Source organism: Heteronotia binoei, chromosome 8 (assembly GCF_032191835.1).
Source record: "Heteronotia binoei isolate CCM8104 ecotype False Entrance Well chromosome 8, APGP_CSIRO_Hbin_v1, whole genome shotgun sequence".
NCBI lineage: Eukaryota > Metazoa > Chordata > Lepidosauria > Squamata > Gekkonidae > Heteronotia > Heteronotia binoei.
Window position 1 is genome coordinate 90,668,330 of NC_083230.1, and position 19,406 is coordinate 90,687,735.

At 43.1% G+C, this 19,406-nt stretch overlaps 1 protein-coding gene across 3 annotated transcripts in view; it reads right to left on the reverse strand.

Moving 5' to 3' along the window:
• The window catches only part of RFX4 (regulatory factor X4), a 141,148-nt gene that overhangs the window by 27,438 nt on the left and 94,304 nt on the right, over positions 1-19,406 (reverse strand). For all 3 annotated transcript variants that reach the window (XM_060245572.1, XM_060245570.1, XM_060245571.1), the window contains 6 exons: positions 18,816-18,877; positions 9,416-9,629; positions 8,820-8,897; positions 5,302-5,465; positions 3,245-3,345; positions 1,285-1,343 (listed from right to left, as the gene is read on the reverse strand). In XM_060245572.1, the coding sequence (XP_060101555.1) occupies positions 1,285-1,343; positions 3,245-3,345; positions 5,302-5,465; positions 8,820-8,897; positions 9,416-9,629; positions 18,816-18,877 (678 nt within the window). The remainder of the gene's footprint in view (positions 1-1,284; positions 1,344-3,244; positions 3,346-5,301; positions 5,466-8,819; positions 8,898-9,415; positions 9,630-18,815; positions 18,878-19,406) is intronic.

Consider the following 19,406-nt stretch of genomic DNA (forward strand, 5'->3'; position numbering starts at 1 on the left):
TTCACTGGCATCACCTCTCTCTCTCCTTAGCTCTGCACTGAAACTGTTTTGTATAGCACATACTGAGTGCTGAGGAAAAATGCAAGTATGGCTGAACAAGGTCCCTATGCATCAAAAAGTTGATGCTGATGTTAGTACCACTAACTAGAGATCTTGCATTTACAATGTGCTAGGTTTGGGACAGAACAAAGAAATGAGGGGGGGGGGGGGAAACCCTGCCAATTGTGCAGTCAGGTTATTACAGATAACAAGAAACCACGACTCCACAAATTCCAGGCACCAGGTCATCATGGTGAATACAAATTTCATAGCTATGAAGAGGACAGGATTAGATTATATGGTAGCAATAATTAGGGGACATTGTAATTAAAATACAAAACTCTGAAGGCAGGAAATAAGTCTGGCTCCTAAATTTTTGAGCTGGAGCACAGAGCCAAAGTAAACTTGTCTGAAGACAGTGGCAGGAAAGAGATATAAGAGTATCAGAGCAAGCACATATTTAGAATGTATACAACAAGGTCATGTGTTCATTCACATTTGGGGGTAGGATGTTACCAACTCCTCTCACGTATGTGGCCAACTTTTTATCCCTGAACACTTCACTCCTGACATTATCCATTAACAATACTGATAAAACTTCAGGCTCTAAACTTGCCCAAACTAATCTCTCAGTATAAGTTCACAACTACTATTGAGAGAAAGGATACTCTCTACAATCTGTCTCAACTAGGCCAATGTTGAGCAGCTGAGTGTGTTCTAAGATCTGTGGAGAGTTGTAAGCAGTGGAAGAAAAGCTACAGAGCTTCATAATTGTTACATTCCTGTGGATATAAATGAACTGATAGATTCTGAGGTGACAGCCTGATCAAAGGCTGCAGGTGGGGACTCAGTCTGATTTTTGTTCAGTACTCCTGTACATGAAGTCTGCTTGGGCTAGAACCTTTCCCTGATATTCTGTTACTCTTGCGGGAAGATTTTTACATGAGGCAGCACCCAAAAACAGTAGGGCAATCTGTCCATTCTACAGACTGCTGCCATTTTTGCAAAATTCCATGCCCTTTTCTTTTCAGGCTGGGAACCGTTCCTTGAAAGCCAGACTATTCTGCCTCTGAGTACCTTTTAAAATCAACACAACAGAATCTATCCAGGAGCAATGATTTATCTGATTTTTGAACTGCACACAAAGAGGTTAATGTAGAAACAATCGAAGTAAATATATTTGTAAACATGCCAAGGGAAAAATTAAAACCATAAGTCAGAGACAGACAACTGTGTAAAACATACCTGGCAAAGATGATTTAATGATGTCTGCCTCCGAAGAATTTGTGAAAATCTTCTGGATACTGCCAGTGAAGGAGATATTTATGTAGTTAGCCAAAATGATTATTTTGATACAACCAAACAATATCATGGATAATATTTTCTCTCTTTTGGTGATGAATTTATGTGCCATACATAATACCGATATTAAACTAGAATACCAATGCTTTTCCTACTGGATTACATAACCTTAATTATATGACCATGTAGTTATTTGAAGATATGTGTTTATACACAGGATGGAGGATGTATTTTTACAGTGAAACCCATTTTAGAAATTGCATTAGTTCGACTGGTATTATCTGGGTCTGGGTTAAAGTCCCACTGAAACAAACAGAACTTAAGATGGTTGTGACCAACCTATCCTCTTGATTTCAGCATGACTAAACTTTCCTTGTATTGAAGCTAGTGAGTTCACTGTTTTGCACAATCAGCTGTGCACAATTATGAACATGTAATCTAAATATGTGAGCCCATTTAAGAAAGCACAATCAGCTGTTATACTTAAGAGTACAAACCTAAACATAGTTATGCCTTGATAAATCCGTTGAAGTCAATCAGTTTATAGAGGTGTAACTCTGTTTGGGATACACTGTTAGAATGTACAGAGTGCAATCCTACATAGATCTATTAGTCCCATTTTATTAATCAGAACTTGCTCCCAGGAAAGTGTTCTTAAGCTTGCAGCCATAGTTGCTTAGAGAAACTATAAAGGACTATGTAAGATACCTAGTTTATTAGAGAGTCCTTGACTACAAGAAAATTCACTCCATCTGCTAGTATGCATTTACTTAGTACTAGTACATATAAACCTGTATCTGTACCATGAGATTTCACAGTTCAGACTCTAATATAAATTATTACTTCTACATTTTTCTTCTAAGCAACCTGTAAGTAATATCATTTGCTGATGCATATGACCATACTGATATATCTATAGAACTATGTTTTAAAAGTTTTATATAATACTGCACTGATTTGTAGACAAACAGATAAAAAAAAGATTTTTAAACATTCTTGGCCTGACACCAGAAGTGAATTTTATTACTAAAAGTTCCCAAAGAAAACAGCACCCAAATAATTCTCTATGGTCACTATTAAAACTAATAGTAAACTCATTTATTTTGAAAAATGGATTACAACCTCTATCACATCTGACTAAATTATGAAGATACAGAAATATTATTGAAATAGTTTATATTTTGCGTCCAACCAAAGATGCTTTTAACTTTTCATGCTGTGATGTACTCAGTTCATCTCTCAGATGAGCTTTCTCTCTCCTTTTCCTCTATTCATTTAAAAAACAAGCTTTCTTATGTGGAATTTAGCACTTATACAAGAGGAAGCACCGAGAGCGATGAAAATAAAGCAGATTTTATCAATAGGTGATACATATGCACTGCAGGCTTCTATAAAGCATGTCTGAAAGAATGTAGCGCCTTTTTCTGGTGAGACCACATAATTTGATTGCCTCTGTTTTTAACTCAAAACATATTTTCTGTTTTATCTTGTGTATGTTTTTATTAATATTGTACATCACACAGAGCCCTGCAGCAGCAAGGATTGAGCAATTCATAAATATTGTCAACAACAACAATAATAATTTTCTGTGCTAAGATCTCAAGTTGTATTCAAACAGTCCAAAGTCTACAAAGTTCTTTAACCAACTGTCATAGCAGGCCATCAACAAACAGAGTTTTTCAGCTTGATCAAAAGAGTTATCAATTAATTTTGACTTGGCTAATTTCAACGCTATGCTCAGGTACAGGTACTGAAGCAGAAGGCACTGTGTCTGACACCTGGATCTAGGTGAACAAAACTGAGAGAAAATAGCAATTGATCTGAAGACAAATTTGTAGCAATTGATCTGTAGATAAATTTGAAACCAGTAACACAATCCTTTCCTTTCAAAAGGAATACATACGCTCAAACTTGATGTTTCGTAGGTTTTCTGGCAAGTCATGGAGAGCTACTTTTAGCCACTCATCTAGCTGTTTGGCAAACTTGCGGATCACCTGTGTCAAACTGAAAGGGAAAGCACTGCTTCAAGGCCATGTCCTTTCTTTGCATTCATGCTTACAAGCAGGTCAGATTGATGGCTCCCTTTATCCCCCACCTTCAGCCTATATTTATAAGCCTCATTTATACACACCCAAATGAGGTAGCAGAATAGACTCTACCCATTTCATACTACAGGTCATATCTCTGAATGCTGTCTTGTATTAAGAAAAACTGACACCCAGTTGAAAGCTACCACAACAAGAACATTTATCCCCAGCATGTTAGTCTTTTCCTTGTAAGGTGTTCTATACATGGGGACAGCATTCAAAACACTGCTCCCCACTGATACCTTGGAATGATACTGTCTACTTTACTACCTCAGGATTCTAGCACATCATTCTGCTTGAATATGTAGATTGTGTATAAATGTACTATAAAACAGCCACATGCAATACATGATGCTGAAGATCTGAAATGTGTACATTAAAAAACAGGAAAATAGGGCATATAATTTGAGAAAGCAATAATTCTAGGCTAAAGTCTGTTTGCAGTACCATCGGTATAAGCATGCCATGGACTTACCCCAGTGCCACCGTTTGCAAGGCCTTGATGGTGTATGGCAGCACCACATTGTGCATGAGGCTTAGAGGGGCAGGATCTGCCATGAGGTGGGCTGGCTGGCTTCACCAGCTGGGGCTGGCCCTGAGAGGTAGGGTAGAATAGCCCTCTCAGCTATTTTTTTTTTAGCAGGAATGCACAGTTCAGGTTGGCTTGGTGTCGGGGATGTGGCCTAAAATGAGTTCCTGCTGGGCTTTTTCTACCAAAACCTGTTTAAAACCATGACATGGCCAGAAGCACCCTTGCTTGTCTCCTTGGTTTTCCTACCCAACTTCCCCCCTTTCTTGTTCAATTGTTATGGGTTAATTTATGGTGTCCTGTTATTATGTCATTGCGTTTCTTGTCACAGGTTGGGGAGTTTGGGCATTGGACTGGATCCTTTTTTGGGGGGGAGACCTGGCCAGCTTGCCCGCCTCCCCTTAAGGAAACTCCCTTAAGGGGTCTTAGAGGTGGAGCCACTTAGTCACATTCCCAGATTGGGGACTGCCAACTGGCTTCACCACCAGGCGACAAGGAAACCATGCAGTGGCTGGCACCCACATGGATCCTGGGGTCTGAGCAGGCAAACTGCGGAATTGTGGTTATCAGGCAGCAGGTAGGTTGCCTGATGCTGGATCCATCCCCTTGCTGCGCCAATGCTCCTTCAGACAGTGCAGGAAGTAATGACAAAGACATAGGTTGTGTTAATTAGCAGAAGACAGTGAAGAAGTGAAGCTCCACTGGTCCAAAAATGCTTTGCAGAAGAAGATTTGGGGCAGGGATTTGAAGGAAGAATGGAGAAGTGGTTTCAAGTGGAGACTGTTATGATGGCAGAATACAATGTGCCAGAATGATCAAAACCAGAAATTGGACACAATACAAACTTGCAAATATTGTTTATAAGACACAACCAATACTCCCTCTAAGCTATGGAGTCTTGTGAGCAAAAATTCTACTTTGTGAGCTACTGGCATTAAAGTTGTGAGCTACTGCATAAATCAGTTTGCTCTGGGGCCATTTTTCCAAAGACAAAAATGTGTGAGCTGGGGGCTAAAAAACTGTGAGCTAGCTCACACTAACTTAGCTTAGAGGGAACACTAGACACAACCATCTTGGCCATACAACCTTCATAGAATCAAAATGCTGAACCCTCTGCTATCCTTTGTTACTGATGTACAGTCTTGCTTTTTTCCTTACTTTGCTTTTGAACTCAGTTTAGAGCTGTCCTTTTTGATGGTGACACTGAAAGTATTGCAAATGACATTCATAAACTGTAATTTCCCTTCCATGAAAAAACTATTTAAAGTGCCTATAAGGGAGCATATTATGTTTCTGAAATACAGACATACATACACACACATCAGCATAATCGAACATCCTCACCTGTCAGGCAATGCCTGCAATACCGTGGGCATCAGGACGCCAGAAATAGCTTTATACAATATTGAATCACAAACTCCAACTATATTTACTACTGTGGAAGAACCCAGTACAGGAAGCATGTGAGGTGGCATCCCTTGCCAAAAGTGCAGAAGAAAACTTTGAACCTAGAAGTACACAAAGAAATAAAGAATAAATGAAATGTGAAGTCCAAGTCAGGGCAAAAAAATTACACCTATAAATCTAGAGGGCAGCAGGAGGAATTAGGCTGTCTCATTCCAGGTGGGCTGCTGTCAGCTTGGACTTATTCTCCTTACCTCTGGCTCAATTTCACTCAAATTTCTGAAATTATGAATCTGAAGCAGGATATGCCTATCTTTTTTTTTAATTTTCAATAACTTTTATTATGAACTTATCAATATTACAGACATAATATTAGGAAATAAAATAAAATATACCAACGTCATACATCTATGTTGAAATACACAGAAAGTACTGCATAAGCTATTTTCTGACATCTAAGCTCATATTATACTCATATCAATATCTGTGCTTATTCTTAATAGTCTTTACTATCACTTTTTTCAGAACCAAGCTTGTATATACATAAATCAAAAATAAAATAAACTATTGTAATAATGATTCTTCGGAATTAGCTCATGTTCTGCCATATATGTAATAAATGGATACCACACTGCTACTGCTTTGTTTTGGTATTGTGCTTCTGTTGAGCTTGATGAAGTATATGTTAATTTGTGCATTATAAAGCATTCCCAATTTTTTTCATGCCATAATTGTATGGTTGGTGGGGAGTGGTCAACCCATTTGGCGGCTAAGGGAAATACCTATCTCTGACAAACCTGTTTTTCACTGATGGGCAAGGCTGACTGGGAGACAGAAGGCTTTGTATTCAAAAGATTTTGTTAAAAAAACCAAACCTGTGGGGAGGATCTACTGGGGGGGCAACAGAGAGGGCTTCTGGAGTTCTGGACCTGCTGGTGGACCTCCTGATGGCACCTGGGTCTTGGCCTTTGTGTGATACAGAATGTTGGACTGAATGGTCCATTGGCCAGATTCAACATGGCTTCTCTTACGTTCTTAAAGGTCTTCAACTTTTCCATATCCAGACCCTACCTTCAAGCAGCAATATAGGACCCATTGAACTGCATACACATGACAAGAACTCTTACGGCATCACAACCACATAACAGGAAGATGAGCCAGAGTTATCAACTTATCAGTGCAGAGAGGGGACTCCACAAATACATCCAGAGCACTGGAGGACTGAATGGTGTTGATGGAGGTAGCCAGAATGGACAAAGACGGAAAGAGCTTTTGCACATGCCCAAACCTTTGGAAGACCAATTGATATAAGTGAGGATTGCATGGGCAAAGCTGTGCTTGGCAGAAGAGAGATAACACAAATCTTTTGTGGAGAGGACTCTGAACCTGCCTGCACTGAAAAGGACTCCTCTATACTGCTGACTGAACATTACTCAACAACATACTACTACTATTATTATTATTTATTACTACTATCAGCATATGTGCAAAGACAAGCAGGGGACACAGTACCCATACTCTAATGTGTGTGTGTATATGATAGTTTAATAAGGGTTCATGCCCTAGCAGGTAGGGATCTGCAAATCAACTAAGGGTTACAACCCATCAACTGAAAACCCCTAGACCAGAGATTAGCTTTGGAAATAGGACACAGTCCTTCACCACTCAATCACTTGTGGAAAAGTCTACAAAACTGTTCGCAGTGTTCCAAAAATGTTATGTGTAGTTTCTTATAGATTGCTTAATCCATTAAAATAGTTGCTCTGACATATGTGTGCAGAACAAAGGTGTGATTGACAGCATAGTTTGTTATAATGGGAAAGAGTCTGAGGAATCCCTGGGTTTGCATACTGTCTCTGCAAATGGCTCGATAAAGAACGACTTCCGCTTTTGTGGGAAAGCTTTGTTTGTATTTATGTCTGAACTACAAAATACTGTTTGCTTTCTTCTCTACCGACCAAGATTAAATCATGGTTACATATGAACAGTGCAGAGAAGAGAAGGGAACAAAAACCTTCTGATAATATCTTAATTGTTAAAAAAAAGAAACCACCAGCTAAATTCTTTAAATATTATTCGTAAAGGCAATCAGATGAGGGAAGGTATCTTCAGGGCGTAGGTAGCCCCTTTCAGCACACACTGTAATCATTTGTTCACATCACAACAGAACATACAGCAATAACATATATATCACAATGAAACAAAAAGGTATCAGCAGGTTCTACAATTTTCACAAAAATGCCACAATGGAATCTCAGATCAAGAGAATCTAAATTGCAATACTTATATAGTTATTTAGAAAATGAAAATGCTACCAACCCAGAGACCTGGTTGAGGCTATTCACCAAATAAAACGGTACAATAAAACCATGTAGCCGCAGCATAAAAACAACCCATAAAACCATAGCATAGAAATGGACATAAAACAGTGTAAAACAACATTAAGACTAGAAGCATACCATAAAAAGAACATTTAAAAATCTCAACCCCTCAATTAAAATCCTGAGTAAAAAATAAAATGTGTACCCAGGGAAAGTGTAGATGACTGGGGAAGGCAATGGCAAACCACCCCGTAAAAACTCTGCCATGAAAATATTGTGATGCAACATTACCCCAGTGTCAGAAATGACTGGTGCTTGCACAGGAGACTACCTTTACCTTTTTACCTAAGGAAAAGGGAGGTAGGCACCAAGTAAGCCACAAGAGGAAGGGCACTCTGGAGGTTAAGACTCTGTGGAGTGTTTATATTATTTGGACTGATTTTGTATTTTAACTGGACATGGCAACTTTCTTGTGTTAACAGGTAAGGTTATTAGTATTTAGTGTTAGTGTTTAGCTATCCGAAATGTTAACTTTTAGTATGTTTAAGAGACTGGGTAGTAACAGTTTACAGGCAAGGCATCAGTCTAAGCAAGCACAAAACTTGCAGCCAAAGATTTGGCTGGTTAGCTCAGATCAAATGTATATTGTAATATTCAGCTTCTCCCCAGCTCCTGCTTCTTGCTCCTAAGGCTGCCAGGGCACAGTGCTGCTCTGAACAATCAAAACCACAGCTGGTAGACTTCCCATGTCAGGGTCGAGAGCAGGGGGCGGGGTCAAAACACTGATGGCTCAAAACCAAGCAATGAGTCTGTGAGCATGTGGAAATAGTTGCCACAAAACAACCAGTGAGCAAAATGATGCAGCAGCAGAAGTCCAATTGAAAAAGTTATCATGGCACACATTTATGCTATTATGAATCGACTCTAGTCTTCTTGGCCTGTCTCTGGGTAAGTTTCATGGTTGGCCAAGTTCTCTTCCCTGGACTGCAAATGGTTCAGTTCTGCGAGCAGCTGAACATTCCATGACATAATCTAGCTCAGCCAGTCAGCGACAGAACTTTCAGTGTCACAATATTGATTGTACAACTGCCTATGAAAAATGTTCTCTGTCCACTGCTCCTTGGTTTCTATACAAACCTCATCAAAGTTGGCTCTTATTACAGTGTCAAGTATCCTCTGGCAGTGTGTTCTGTACATCATAATAAATGTAGAAACCTAGCGGAGAAAAAGAAGTTTTTAAGTATATGTTTAAAGAAACAGCCCCTTTTTGCTTTAATCTTACATCAAAAATATCTTATTAAGGATGTGGGCTCTTAATCCACAAAGAAATAATAATGTGGTATTGGCTAAACATCAACTCTATGACCCTGAACACCACACATAGACTAGTTTTGCAGTCACCTGTGAAGAAGGAAATCTTTTCTAACATACAGATTACAGGACAGGCCTCTCACATTAAGAGGAAAATGTGTACCCCCCCACCCCGATGCTGTGTATATTTAATTCTAAGGAAATTTATTCAAACACGTCCCACTGAGCTCAACAGAACGTACTCCTTAGTAACTGTCTTTAGGATTGTAGCCTAAATCTCTCATAAACAAGGCAAAAGTATTATTAAACTTAATCTTCTCAAGTGGTGATTTTTTTTTTTTAATATGCTAGGCCAACCTTTCATCAACAAGTGGGGGGGAAGCAAAAAGCAAGCAACCCAATGAATATTTCACTAGAGTCACCTTCTCCTCTGGCAAGCTGGCTGGCAGATTTAGATCTTTGACATTTGGAAACTCTGGCAGCAATGTCCCCAGTTTGGAACGTGGTGAATACGCCACTGTCTGTTTGGTTACTTCTTTTTTTCCTGTTTCATTGACCCAGGCTGCTCCTTTCTTAGAATACATCACGTCATAATACTGAGAGCTTTCTTTGACTGCAATGCCATAGTAATGGTACCTGAAATGTTGAAGCACACATTTTAAAATAGAAGGCACTTATTCACTCTTTAATATAAAAAAGGGAAATTGCTAACCAAACAGACTTTGCACTAATTTACAAGTTAATGCATGAATGCAAATTGAGCAACAGAATGTATGTAATTTTCCAGCTACTCACAGTTCTGTCCAGCTAAAATTGTAGCCTAGAGATTCTAAAAAGAGCAGAGTCCAATATTTCTGTCCCCTCTCTGAAGAAATTCATATCCAGATGTCCAATATAAGTAAGAAAAAAGAGAACAAGGTGCAAGGTTGAGCAGTTTTATTAGATCTTCCCGATCCCAACACATTTCATCAGTGGGGAGCCAGAGAAGTTTCTTTGAAAGATCCCCTGATGAAACATATAGCAAAATACATTGGGACTAGAAGATCTAATAAAACTGCTCAACCTTCCACCTTGTTCCTCTTTTCTCTTTGTAAAAAGAGACTTGACGTCATATCACAATGTTTTCATGGCAGACTTTTTAACAGAATGGTTTGCCATTGCCTGCCCCAGTCATTTACACTTTACCCCCAGCAAGCTGGGTACTCATTTTACCAACCTTGGAAGGATGGAAGGCTGAGTCAGCCTCAAGCTGGCTACCTGAACCCAGCATCCACCAGGATCAAACTCAGGTCATAAGCAGAGCTTGGACTGCAGTACTGCAGCTTACCACTCTGCACCACAGGGCTCTTCTATAACAATATAGCCATGGCCAATTATTTCTTTAAAAGCCAGCATGAAGCCTTCTAGTGGCATGGGTGGTGGAATGGGAATGATGGGCAAGAGATAGGGTTGCCAGGTCCCCTTGGCTACCAGTGAGATATGGGTGGGCTGAGAGGATAATGGCATTAAATGGCACTAATGTGGGTGGCAGGCTCAAAAGCTTATACCTTTCCATCCAAATGGAATGCAAACCCACTTTGATTGGAACCATTCAGGAAGGATCGTAGCAAAGCAATGAAAAGCCCAGAAATTAGACAATGAGAGGACAAAGTCATGTGGATACTCCAAAAAACACTGCTCTGGTTTGGAAGCTGAGGCAGAGCAAAACAGCTGTGTGGATGCAACCTGAAAGAATGGTCAAAGGTCAGCACTTCATGGCTGATTAAGGCTTTGAACTTGAATCTCCCCAATCCTAGTTCAACTTTCTAACCACTATATTTCCAGCATGAACAACTACAGGGAAAAACAAATACAACATTCTTCCAGACTGCAAAATAAAGTGAAAGAACACAGTCTTACCGCTCTCCCGCCTGTTTAAAGATGGGGAAACAAACAACAACAACCCCCCCCCCTCAAGTTTCACCATACCATGGAGGGAAGGAAAACAACTTATATCACAGGTGGCCAACGGTAGCTCTCCAGATGTTTTTTGCCTACAACTTCCATCAGCCCCAGCCAGCATGGCCAATGGCTGGGGTGATGGGAGTTGTAGGCAAAAAACATCTGGAGAGCTACCGTTGGCCACCTCTGACTTATACACATTTGGACAAGTATCATCTAATGACTGAATTAACAAAGCCATTTTCAGTAGTGTGAACATATCAGTATATTAAAAGAATGTGCATATAAAAACAGGTTGCTTACCTGTAACTTATGATCTTCGAGTGGTCATCTGTGCAGTCACACACATGGGTCTTGCCGCTGGCAACAGATCCATACCTCGGAGTCTCCAGTAGCTCGCCTAGAGCATTTTTGGTGCGCTCTCCCACTCGCCCTGGGGAGCAGGCATCGACTGCGCATGCCTGGAGCAAGTGGGAGGCGCCCCTCCCACTCAGTTTCTTCCAGCCGCTACTGACAGTCTATGTAGGCAAAAACCAGAGCAGAAAAGCCAGCAGAGGGGAAGGCTGGGTGGGCGTGTGTGACTGCACAGATGACTACTAGAAGATCATAAGTTACAGGTAAGCAACCTGTTTATCTTCATCGTGGTCTCTGTGCAGTCCCACACATGGGTGATTAGCCAGCTGAAAATCAAAGAAGGAGGTGGGTGCTGGCAAGAAAAATTAAATACTTACAATATACGCAGGCACTCACCTGGGATGACCTCAGTGGAAGATGGCCCTGAGAACCGCTTGGCCGAAGGAGGCGTCTGGCATGAACGTCCAAAGCATAGTGGGAGACGAATGTGGATGGAGAGGACCATGATGCAGCAGAGCAAATGTCCTCTAAAGTGATGCCCTCCAAGAAGGCCAAGGAGATCGAGACCACTTTAGTCAAATGAGCCTTGAGACCCTCAGGTAAAGATTGCTTAGCAACTTCGTAGCACAACCGAATTGCATTGGATAACCACTTAGAGAGTCTCTGGGTAGAAATTTTGCACCTTCTGCGGGGATTGCTGTAGGCCACAAACAAGTTAGGGTCCTTACAGAAGGGTTGTGTACGAGAGAGGTAAAAAGACAAAGTCCGTCTGACGTCGAGAGTGTATAGGGCTCTTTGTCCAGAATCTTTAGGTTCAGGGAAAAACGTGGGTAACGAAGTAGAACTGGACAGATGAAAATTCGAAACAACTTTTGGGAGAAAGGCCGGATCCGCTCTTAGGACCACCTTATTCCTGTGAAACTATAAGGAGGGTCAGAGCAAAATGCGCACAAGTCACTAGCTTGCTTGCCGGAGGTGAGTGCAACCAACAGGGCAGTCTTCCAGGAAAGAAGGTTGAGATCAGTGGTAGCTAAGGGCTCAAATGGAGGCTTCATAAGTTGTGCAAGAACTAGTGATAGACTCCAAATGAGCACAATAGGTTTAACAGGAGGGTGAAGGTGTAACATGCCCCTGAGGAATGATTTGGACAGTCTATGGGAGAAAGCAGTCTGACCGTTGACAGGAAAGCTGAGATGGCTGAAAGATGAACCTTCAAAGATGAATAACTGAGACCAGAAACTTGTAATGACAAAAGGTATTTTAAGATCCAAGGCAGAGGTACAGTCTCTGGATCAAATTGTTGAGAAAGCGCAAAAGAACAGAGATGCTTCCATTTACACTGGTATGAACGTCTAGCAGAGGGTTTCCTGGCGTTTAGGATAACCTGTGCCACATCTAATGGCAAGTCTATGGCTTTATTCTCCATGCTGTGAGGCCCTGGATTTGGGGGTTGTGGTGCCATATCTGGCCCTGATTCTGGGTGAGAAGGTCGTCTGCCAAAGGAAGGCGACGGTAGGTGTGATGAGACAGCTGAAGGAGTCTCGTGAATCACGGTTGCCGTGGCCACCATGGCGTTATTAGGATGCAATCTGTACCGTCCTGAATGATCTTGAGAAGAGATCGAGTAATTAGAGAAGTTGGAGGGAAAAGGTAATGTAGTGGTCTTTTCCAAACGTGGAGAAAGGCATTGCTACTTCCCCTGGAGTAAAAGCGATGGCATTTTGAGTTGGCTCTCGTTGCAAAGACATCTTATTTGTGGGACCCCGAAGCATGTGAAGATGCGATGCAGACAGCGTGGACTGAGAGACCATTCGTGGTCATCCAGGCGAATTCTGCTGAGGGAGTTGGCCAACACGTTCTCTATCCCTGGCAAATGGACAGCAGTCAAGTAGATGTTGTTTCCAATGCACCAGTCCCATAGGGCTATGATTAGGCGACATAGACAGAGGGACTTGGTCCCGCCCTGCCTGTTCACGTAGAAAACTGTAGCCATGTTGTCCGTTGTAATCTGAACATGTCAGTCGGTTAAAGATGGGAGAAAGGACTAGAGAGCCCTGTGGACAGCAATAAGTTTCAGACAGTTTATGTGCATGGTGCTCTCTGAGACGGTCCACAGACCTCTGACAGTCTTGTCCTCTAAGTGGGCTTCCCATCCTCACTTGGAAGCATCTGTAGTTACAACAGCAGAAGGAGAGGGAAGAACGAAAGGCATTCCACAGAGCAGATTGTTTGGAACAGTCCACCAGGAAAGGGAGAGTAGAACTTTCTGAGGGACAACAAGGATGGTGCTCTGAGGGTGTACGTAAGGGTGGTAAGCACGAACGAACCAGAACTGGAGTGGCCACATATGCAGTCTGACAAAATGGAGTACCAAAGTAGTTGCAGTCATGAGGCCCAAAAGACACTGAATGATGATTGCAGGTTGTGTCGGAGAAAGTATGACATCCTGGGCTAACGATAGAATAGCTTGGGCCCGATCCAAGGGGAGAAAGACGAGGTGAGGACACGTGCAAAGACGAGCATGAATTGTAGATCTTGTGTTGGGGTGAGACTTGGTAACGTTCACGCACAGACCCAAGGAGGCCAGAAGAGAGAGGGTCATTTTGAGATCCTTTACAAGTTGGTGTGCTGTAGGGGCGATTATCAACCAGTCGTCTATGTATGGGAAAACAGAGACGCTACGAAGACAGAGGGCAGCCACCACCACTGCCATGCACTTCGTGAACACTCTCAGGGCGATGGACAGCCCGAAAGGAAGAACTCGATACTGGAAGTGATGCTGTCCCATGGCGAAATGGAGATATTTGCGGTGTTGAGGTCTGATGATAACTTGGAAATAGGCGTCCTGGAGATCCAGGGAAGCCATCCATGAGCCCTGAGGTATTAAGGGCAAGATCGATTGAACAGAGATCATTCTGAATTTTTTGTAGACTATCCATTTGTTTAGTCTCCTGAGATCCAGAATGGGTCTCTAGCCCCTGTCCCTCTTGGGAACCAGAAAGTACCGTGAATAGAAACCTTTTTGGAGCAAGTCCAGGATCTCTTGCTGGCGATGAAGAGACGGCGGAGTGACAACAAAGTGGTGATCGTGTGGGGGCAAAATGAACTTGATGGCGTAACCTAGACGAATTATGGTGAGCACCCAGGAGTCCATAGTGATCGAATGCCAAGTCTGGTAGAAAGGGAAAGATCTGGTCTGATAGAGAGGATCCAACTGTCGAAAGGGGGAGGGAGCGAAGTCAAAGAAACTGCTTGGATGGCGGGGTAGACTTTTTGGCTTGGTGGAAAGGCTGCTTGGGTTGAGGAGCTTTCCGCTTCCAGTATTCAGACGCTTTGGAGAACGCTGATGCCTCTGAAATGCTGGTTTCCAAGGTCTCGGCCGGTTTGACAACTGTGGAACGGGTTGAGTGACTCCAAGCCGCTTAGCTCTCTTACGGCCATCATCAACAGATGTGAGAACCTCATCAGTGGAGGTGTGAAACAGTCCAAGACCATCAAAGGGTAGGTCCTCGATTTTCTGCTTGATATCTGGTTGCAGATTTGTGGATCAGAGCCAAGCGTGGCGCTTTAATACAACCGAGGATGCAAAAACTCTAGAAGAGCATGAAACAGCATGCCTAATGGTATTTATTTGCTGCTTAGACACTCTGGTATTTATTTGCTGCTTAGACACTCTGAAGAGCCAGTTTGGTGTAGTGGTTAAGTGTGCGAACTCTTATCTGGGAGAACCGGGTTCGATTCCCCACTCCTCCACTTGCACCTGCTGGAATGGCCTTGGGTCAGCCATAGCTCTGGCAGAGGTTGTCCTTGAAAGGGCAGCTGCTGTGAGAGCCCTCTCAGCCCCACCCACCTCACAGGGTGTCTGTTGTGAGGGAGGGAGATAAAGGAGATTGTGAGCCGCTCTGAGACTCTTCGGAGTGGAGGGCGGGATATAAATCCAATATCTTCTTCATCTTCTTGGAGAGTTCAGAAACTAAGTTGGAAGCCACTCTCTGAGAAGTCTCTGGGAGAGAAGTTATGAGTGGTGTGAATTGGTTAGCAAGATTGAAGGCATAGGCGGAGAAGTAAGCCAATTAATTATTGACCTTTGAGTTGGTAGAGGCAAGATTATAAATTTTGCAGGCTAGAATGTCCAACTTACGGCCCTCACAATCTGGAGGTGTAGGATGTATTGAAGGTTTTGCTTTAGATGCGGAATGGACAATAATGGAATTTGGGGCTGGATGTGAGGCCAAAAATTTTGATTCTGGAGCATGGATTCTATACAAGGAATCAAAACGCTTTGAAGTAGGTGGTACAGAGGCAGGTTTGTCCCAAGTCTCACGAAGCCCTTCTAAATGCACTGGCAGCATAGGTAGGAGTGATCTAGTAGGAGAATCAGCCTGAACTAAATCATGCACTACATCTAAAATCTTGGGTGAGTCCGATGGGAGAGTCACATTCAGGGTCTCAGCCATAGTGGTGATGAGATTGAGGTAGGCTTTAGATCCATCAGATGGGGAAAGACGGTTTGGTTGAGTAGTGTCAGAGCCGGGGGAGCCTGGTGGATGTTCAGAATCGGAAGTGCATGAACTGTCCTTCTCGGATTCAGAGTCATCTGGTTCCTGAGGAGGTGTGTTTGGTTTAGCTGGTGCCGACTCAGAGTCCTCTGGATGAGGAATAGTGTTAGAGGTTTGAAGAGGCTTAGGTTGTGATGGCATACTGCTCGAAGTTGTGGCAGGTACAGCAGGTATAGTGGAGCAAATTGGAGCATTATGGATTCGTGGCATGTGAGACTCATGGTACTGAGAAGGTTCATGGTATCGAGATGGAAAATATTCAATGTCTCAGGTTCGAGAGGGTTCATGGTATCGAGACGAAAGGTAGGCAGTGTCTTGGGTTTGAGATGGTGAGGGTTCGAGGTCATAGAGTCGAGGAAGTGCAGATTCAAAATCTCTATGAGAAGTGACATCAAGTTCATGATACCGAGTAGCGACGATAGACTCTACGGTGTCGAGGAGATGGAGATCTAGAGACCGAGGAGTATTCGTATTGACCGGTGTGATAGTAGTCATGGTAGTCATGATGAGATGGAGAACAGGAGCGGAAATCGCTGCGACGAACCGGAGAATGAGAGCAGAGATGCTGAGTGGACACTTGAGTGGAAGAGTCCCGGTACAGGGGAGAAACCCCAATGTCCCGAAAAGACCCGAGCTGGAGTAGAGACCATGCCCATTCCTGTGAGAGGATCAGAGGATAAGTAGGAGGGTCAGGTTCCAGAATGTCCAAGGGAATTGCATTGTGGACCGAAGGAAATCGAGACCGAATCAGAACAACCTCTACGGGAACATTAGGAGTGAGTTGGGGCATGTCCGAAATTATGTCAGACGATGCTGAGAGCTCTGGAGGAATTAGTGGTTGAGTCGAAGGTCCAGGTTGGTTAGAAACCGAAGCCATAGGAGTCGAGATGGTAGCTGTCGGGGTCGATAAGGCCATCAGAGTCGACTTGGCTATCGGGTCACGAGGTTTTTTCAGAGCCGTAGTCGATGAGTCGGAGTGGTGCCGGGACTTCTTTGAGGACTTATGTCTCGAATCAAAGTGCTTAGATGTTCCCTTGTCGGACTTATGCTTTTTTAGGGATTGCACAGCAGCCGACACAGCCGAATCTCCCGCTCGATGTGGGGGAGGCGGCAAATCAGAACAAGGAGAGATTTTTCAAGCAGAAAACTTTGGAGCCTTGCTGCTCGATTTTTTTTGCGCCTGTTTTCTGAAATTGGAGCAGTGTAGGCAGGTATCGACCTGATGAGCTTCACCCAAGTAAAAAAGGCAATAAGAATGTACATCAGAAGTAGGGATTTTAGTCCCACACTTCCGGCATTTTTTAAAAGTAGTTTTCCCTTCCATATGCTCCAGACAAGGGAAGGGAAGGGAGGGGGAAGAGGGAAAGGAAAGCGCAGAGATAAGGGCTTTTTTTTTTTTTAGGACAAAGAAAGAAGAAAATGAAGAAAAAGAAATAAGATAAGGAATATGATACCACAGGTGGAAAAAGACGAGCTGAGGAGAAAGGAACGCAGCAAGGTAGGTGTTGTCTGAGCAGCGGTTAGGAAGAAACTGAGCGGGAGGGGCGCCTCCCGCTTGCTCCAGGCATGCGCAGTCGATGCGTGCTCCCCAGGGCGAGTGGGAGAGCGCGCCAAAAACGCTCTAGGCGATCTACTGGAGACTCCAAGGTACAGATCTGTTGCCAGCGGCAAGACCCATGTGTGGGTCTGCACAGAGACCGCGATGAAGATCTTCAATTTCTCCAATGTAATAAGAGAACCTCCCCCCCTTTGTTTCCTCAGTTATCCCCTATGTTGTCATTATGACTGCCAACCTCCAGGTGGGGCCTGAAGATCTTCCATGATTATCATTGCTCTCCATTAGGGTTGCCAGCCCCCAGGTGGAAATTGGGAATCCTCCAATTTTGCGGGCTTCTGCATGGCGCCAGGCAGCTGGCCAGCAGGAGAAGCCCCATCCCCAACAACCCTGCCCCAGTACAATGTCCCCAAAGTGATGACATCACTTGGAAGTGACATCATTACACCGAGGATATCACATAGTGATACTTTGGTAATACCAGACCATTGCTCTGCAATGTCCCTGGTATGCATGGTGCCGTCACATCAGGAAGACTGTGCATGGTGATGTCGTTCTGCCCCTCCATTCCCAGAAAGCTCCCTCCAACCCCACTCCCCCAATGATGAGAACCAGAGACCTGGCGGGCAACCCTAATCTCCAAGCAATAGAGAACAGTTTTCCTGGAGAAAATAGCTTCTTTGGAAAGTGGACTTTATGGCGTTATATCCTGCTGAGGTTCCTCTCTTCCACAAATTCCACTCTCCCCAGGCTCCAACCCCAAAATCTCCAGATATTTCCCTATCTAGAGCTGGCCATCCTAGTTGCCTTTCCTTCACCTGCTGTTAGCAGCAGTGCTCCACCATTTATGCCATGATGCAGTCAAGAAAGGGAGAGGGCCAAGGAAGAAAGAGGTGGAAGAAGCAGCAGCAGCCTCATTTTCTGAGGAGAAGTGAAAGGCATGTGTATATGCTGTCCAGATTGGTTAATGGCAACATGACCCTGACACCTTGTTATGAGAACAGCCACCTCTTTCTGGAGAACTGTAAGAGAACATTGGCATTGTTTTAACACAAATAAGAGTACAAGATGACCAGATACAATAGGGAGAAGAAAATATGTATTTTTTTTATAGTGGTGAAGTTATTTTGGGGCCTCTTCTATGAATATCCTCTTTTATTGCTAAATATGAGGGCACATCCTCCATGTGTCTGGTTATGCTGTCACTGTCTTAGAAAACCTGTGGCCTACAGAACCAGAGTCCTGGAGCAAGAAAGCCCCCTTTTTTGGGCCAATGTGCATTCAAAATTGCTTGGTTTTTTTTCCCTGCACACAGAGGCACTCTCAAATAACTATTTTACAGAAAGTCCCCCACAGAATGTTCTATATCATACTTAGTCTTTTTGTCATTGTGAAACACACATTATTGCTTACTTTGACTGGCCTCTGGTTCCCAGTCGTCTTGTTGTTAACTGTGGAAATTGCTGCCTTATTATCTGAAAAATAACATTGAACATGTCACCAGTTTTCTGCTAATAACAGATTTAATAACAGATTTAGACAAAGGTTGCAGAAGTATGTTCTTTTTAAAAGATGAATCAGTAGAGCTGTAATCTCACGCTCTTATCCTATGATTGTATACTCCATGACTAAAGCACATTACATTTCCAATACCAATGATGACACCTCTAACCAGGGCTTTTTTTGTAGAAAAAGCCCAGCAGGAACTCATTTGCATATTAGGCCACACCCCTGATGCCAAGCCAGCTGGAACTGCATTCCTGTGCGTTCCTGTTTTTAAAAAAGGTCAGAAAGCCAGTTTGGTGTAGTGGTTAAGAGTACGGACTCTAATCTGGGAGAAATGGGTTTGATTCCCCACTCCTCCACTTGCAGCTGCTGGTGTGACCTTAGATCAGTCACAAGCTCTCTTGGAGCTGTTCTCTCAACAGCAGTTCTCTGAGAGCTCTCTCAGCCCTACCTACCTCAGAGGGTGTCTCTTGTGGGGAGTGGGGGAAGGGAAAGGAG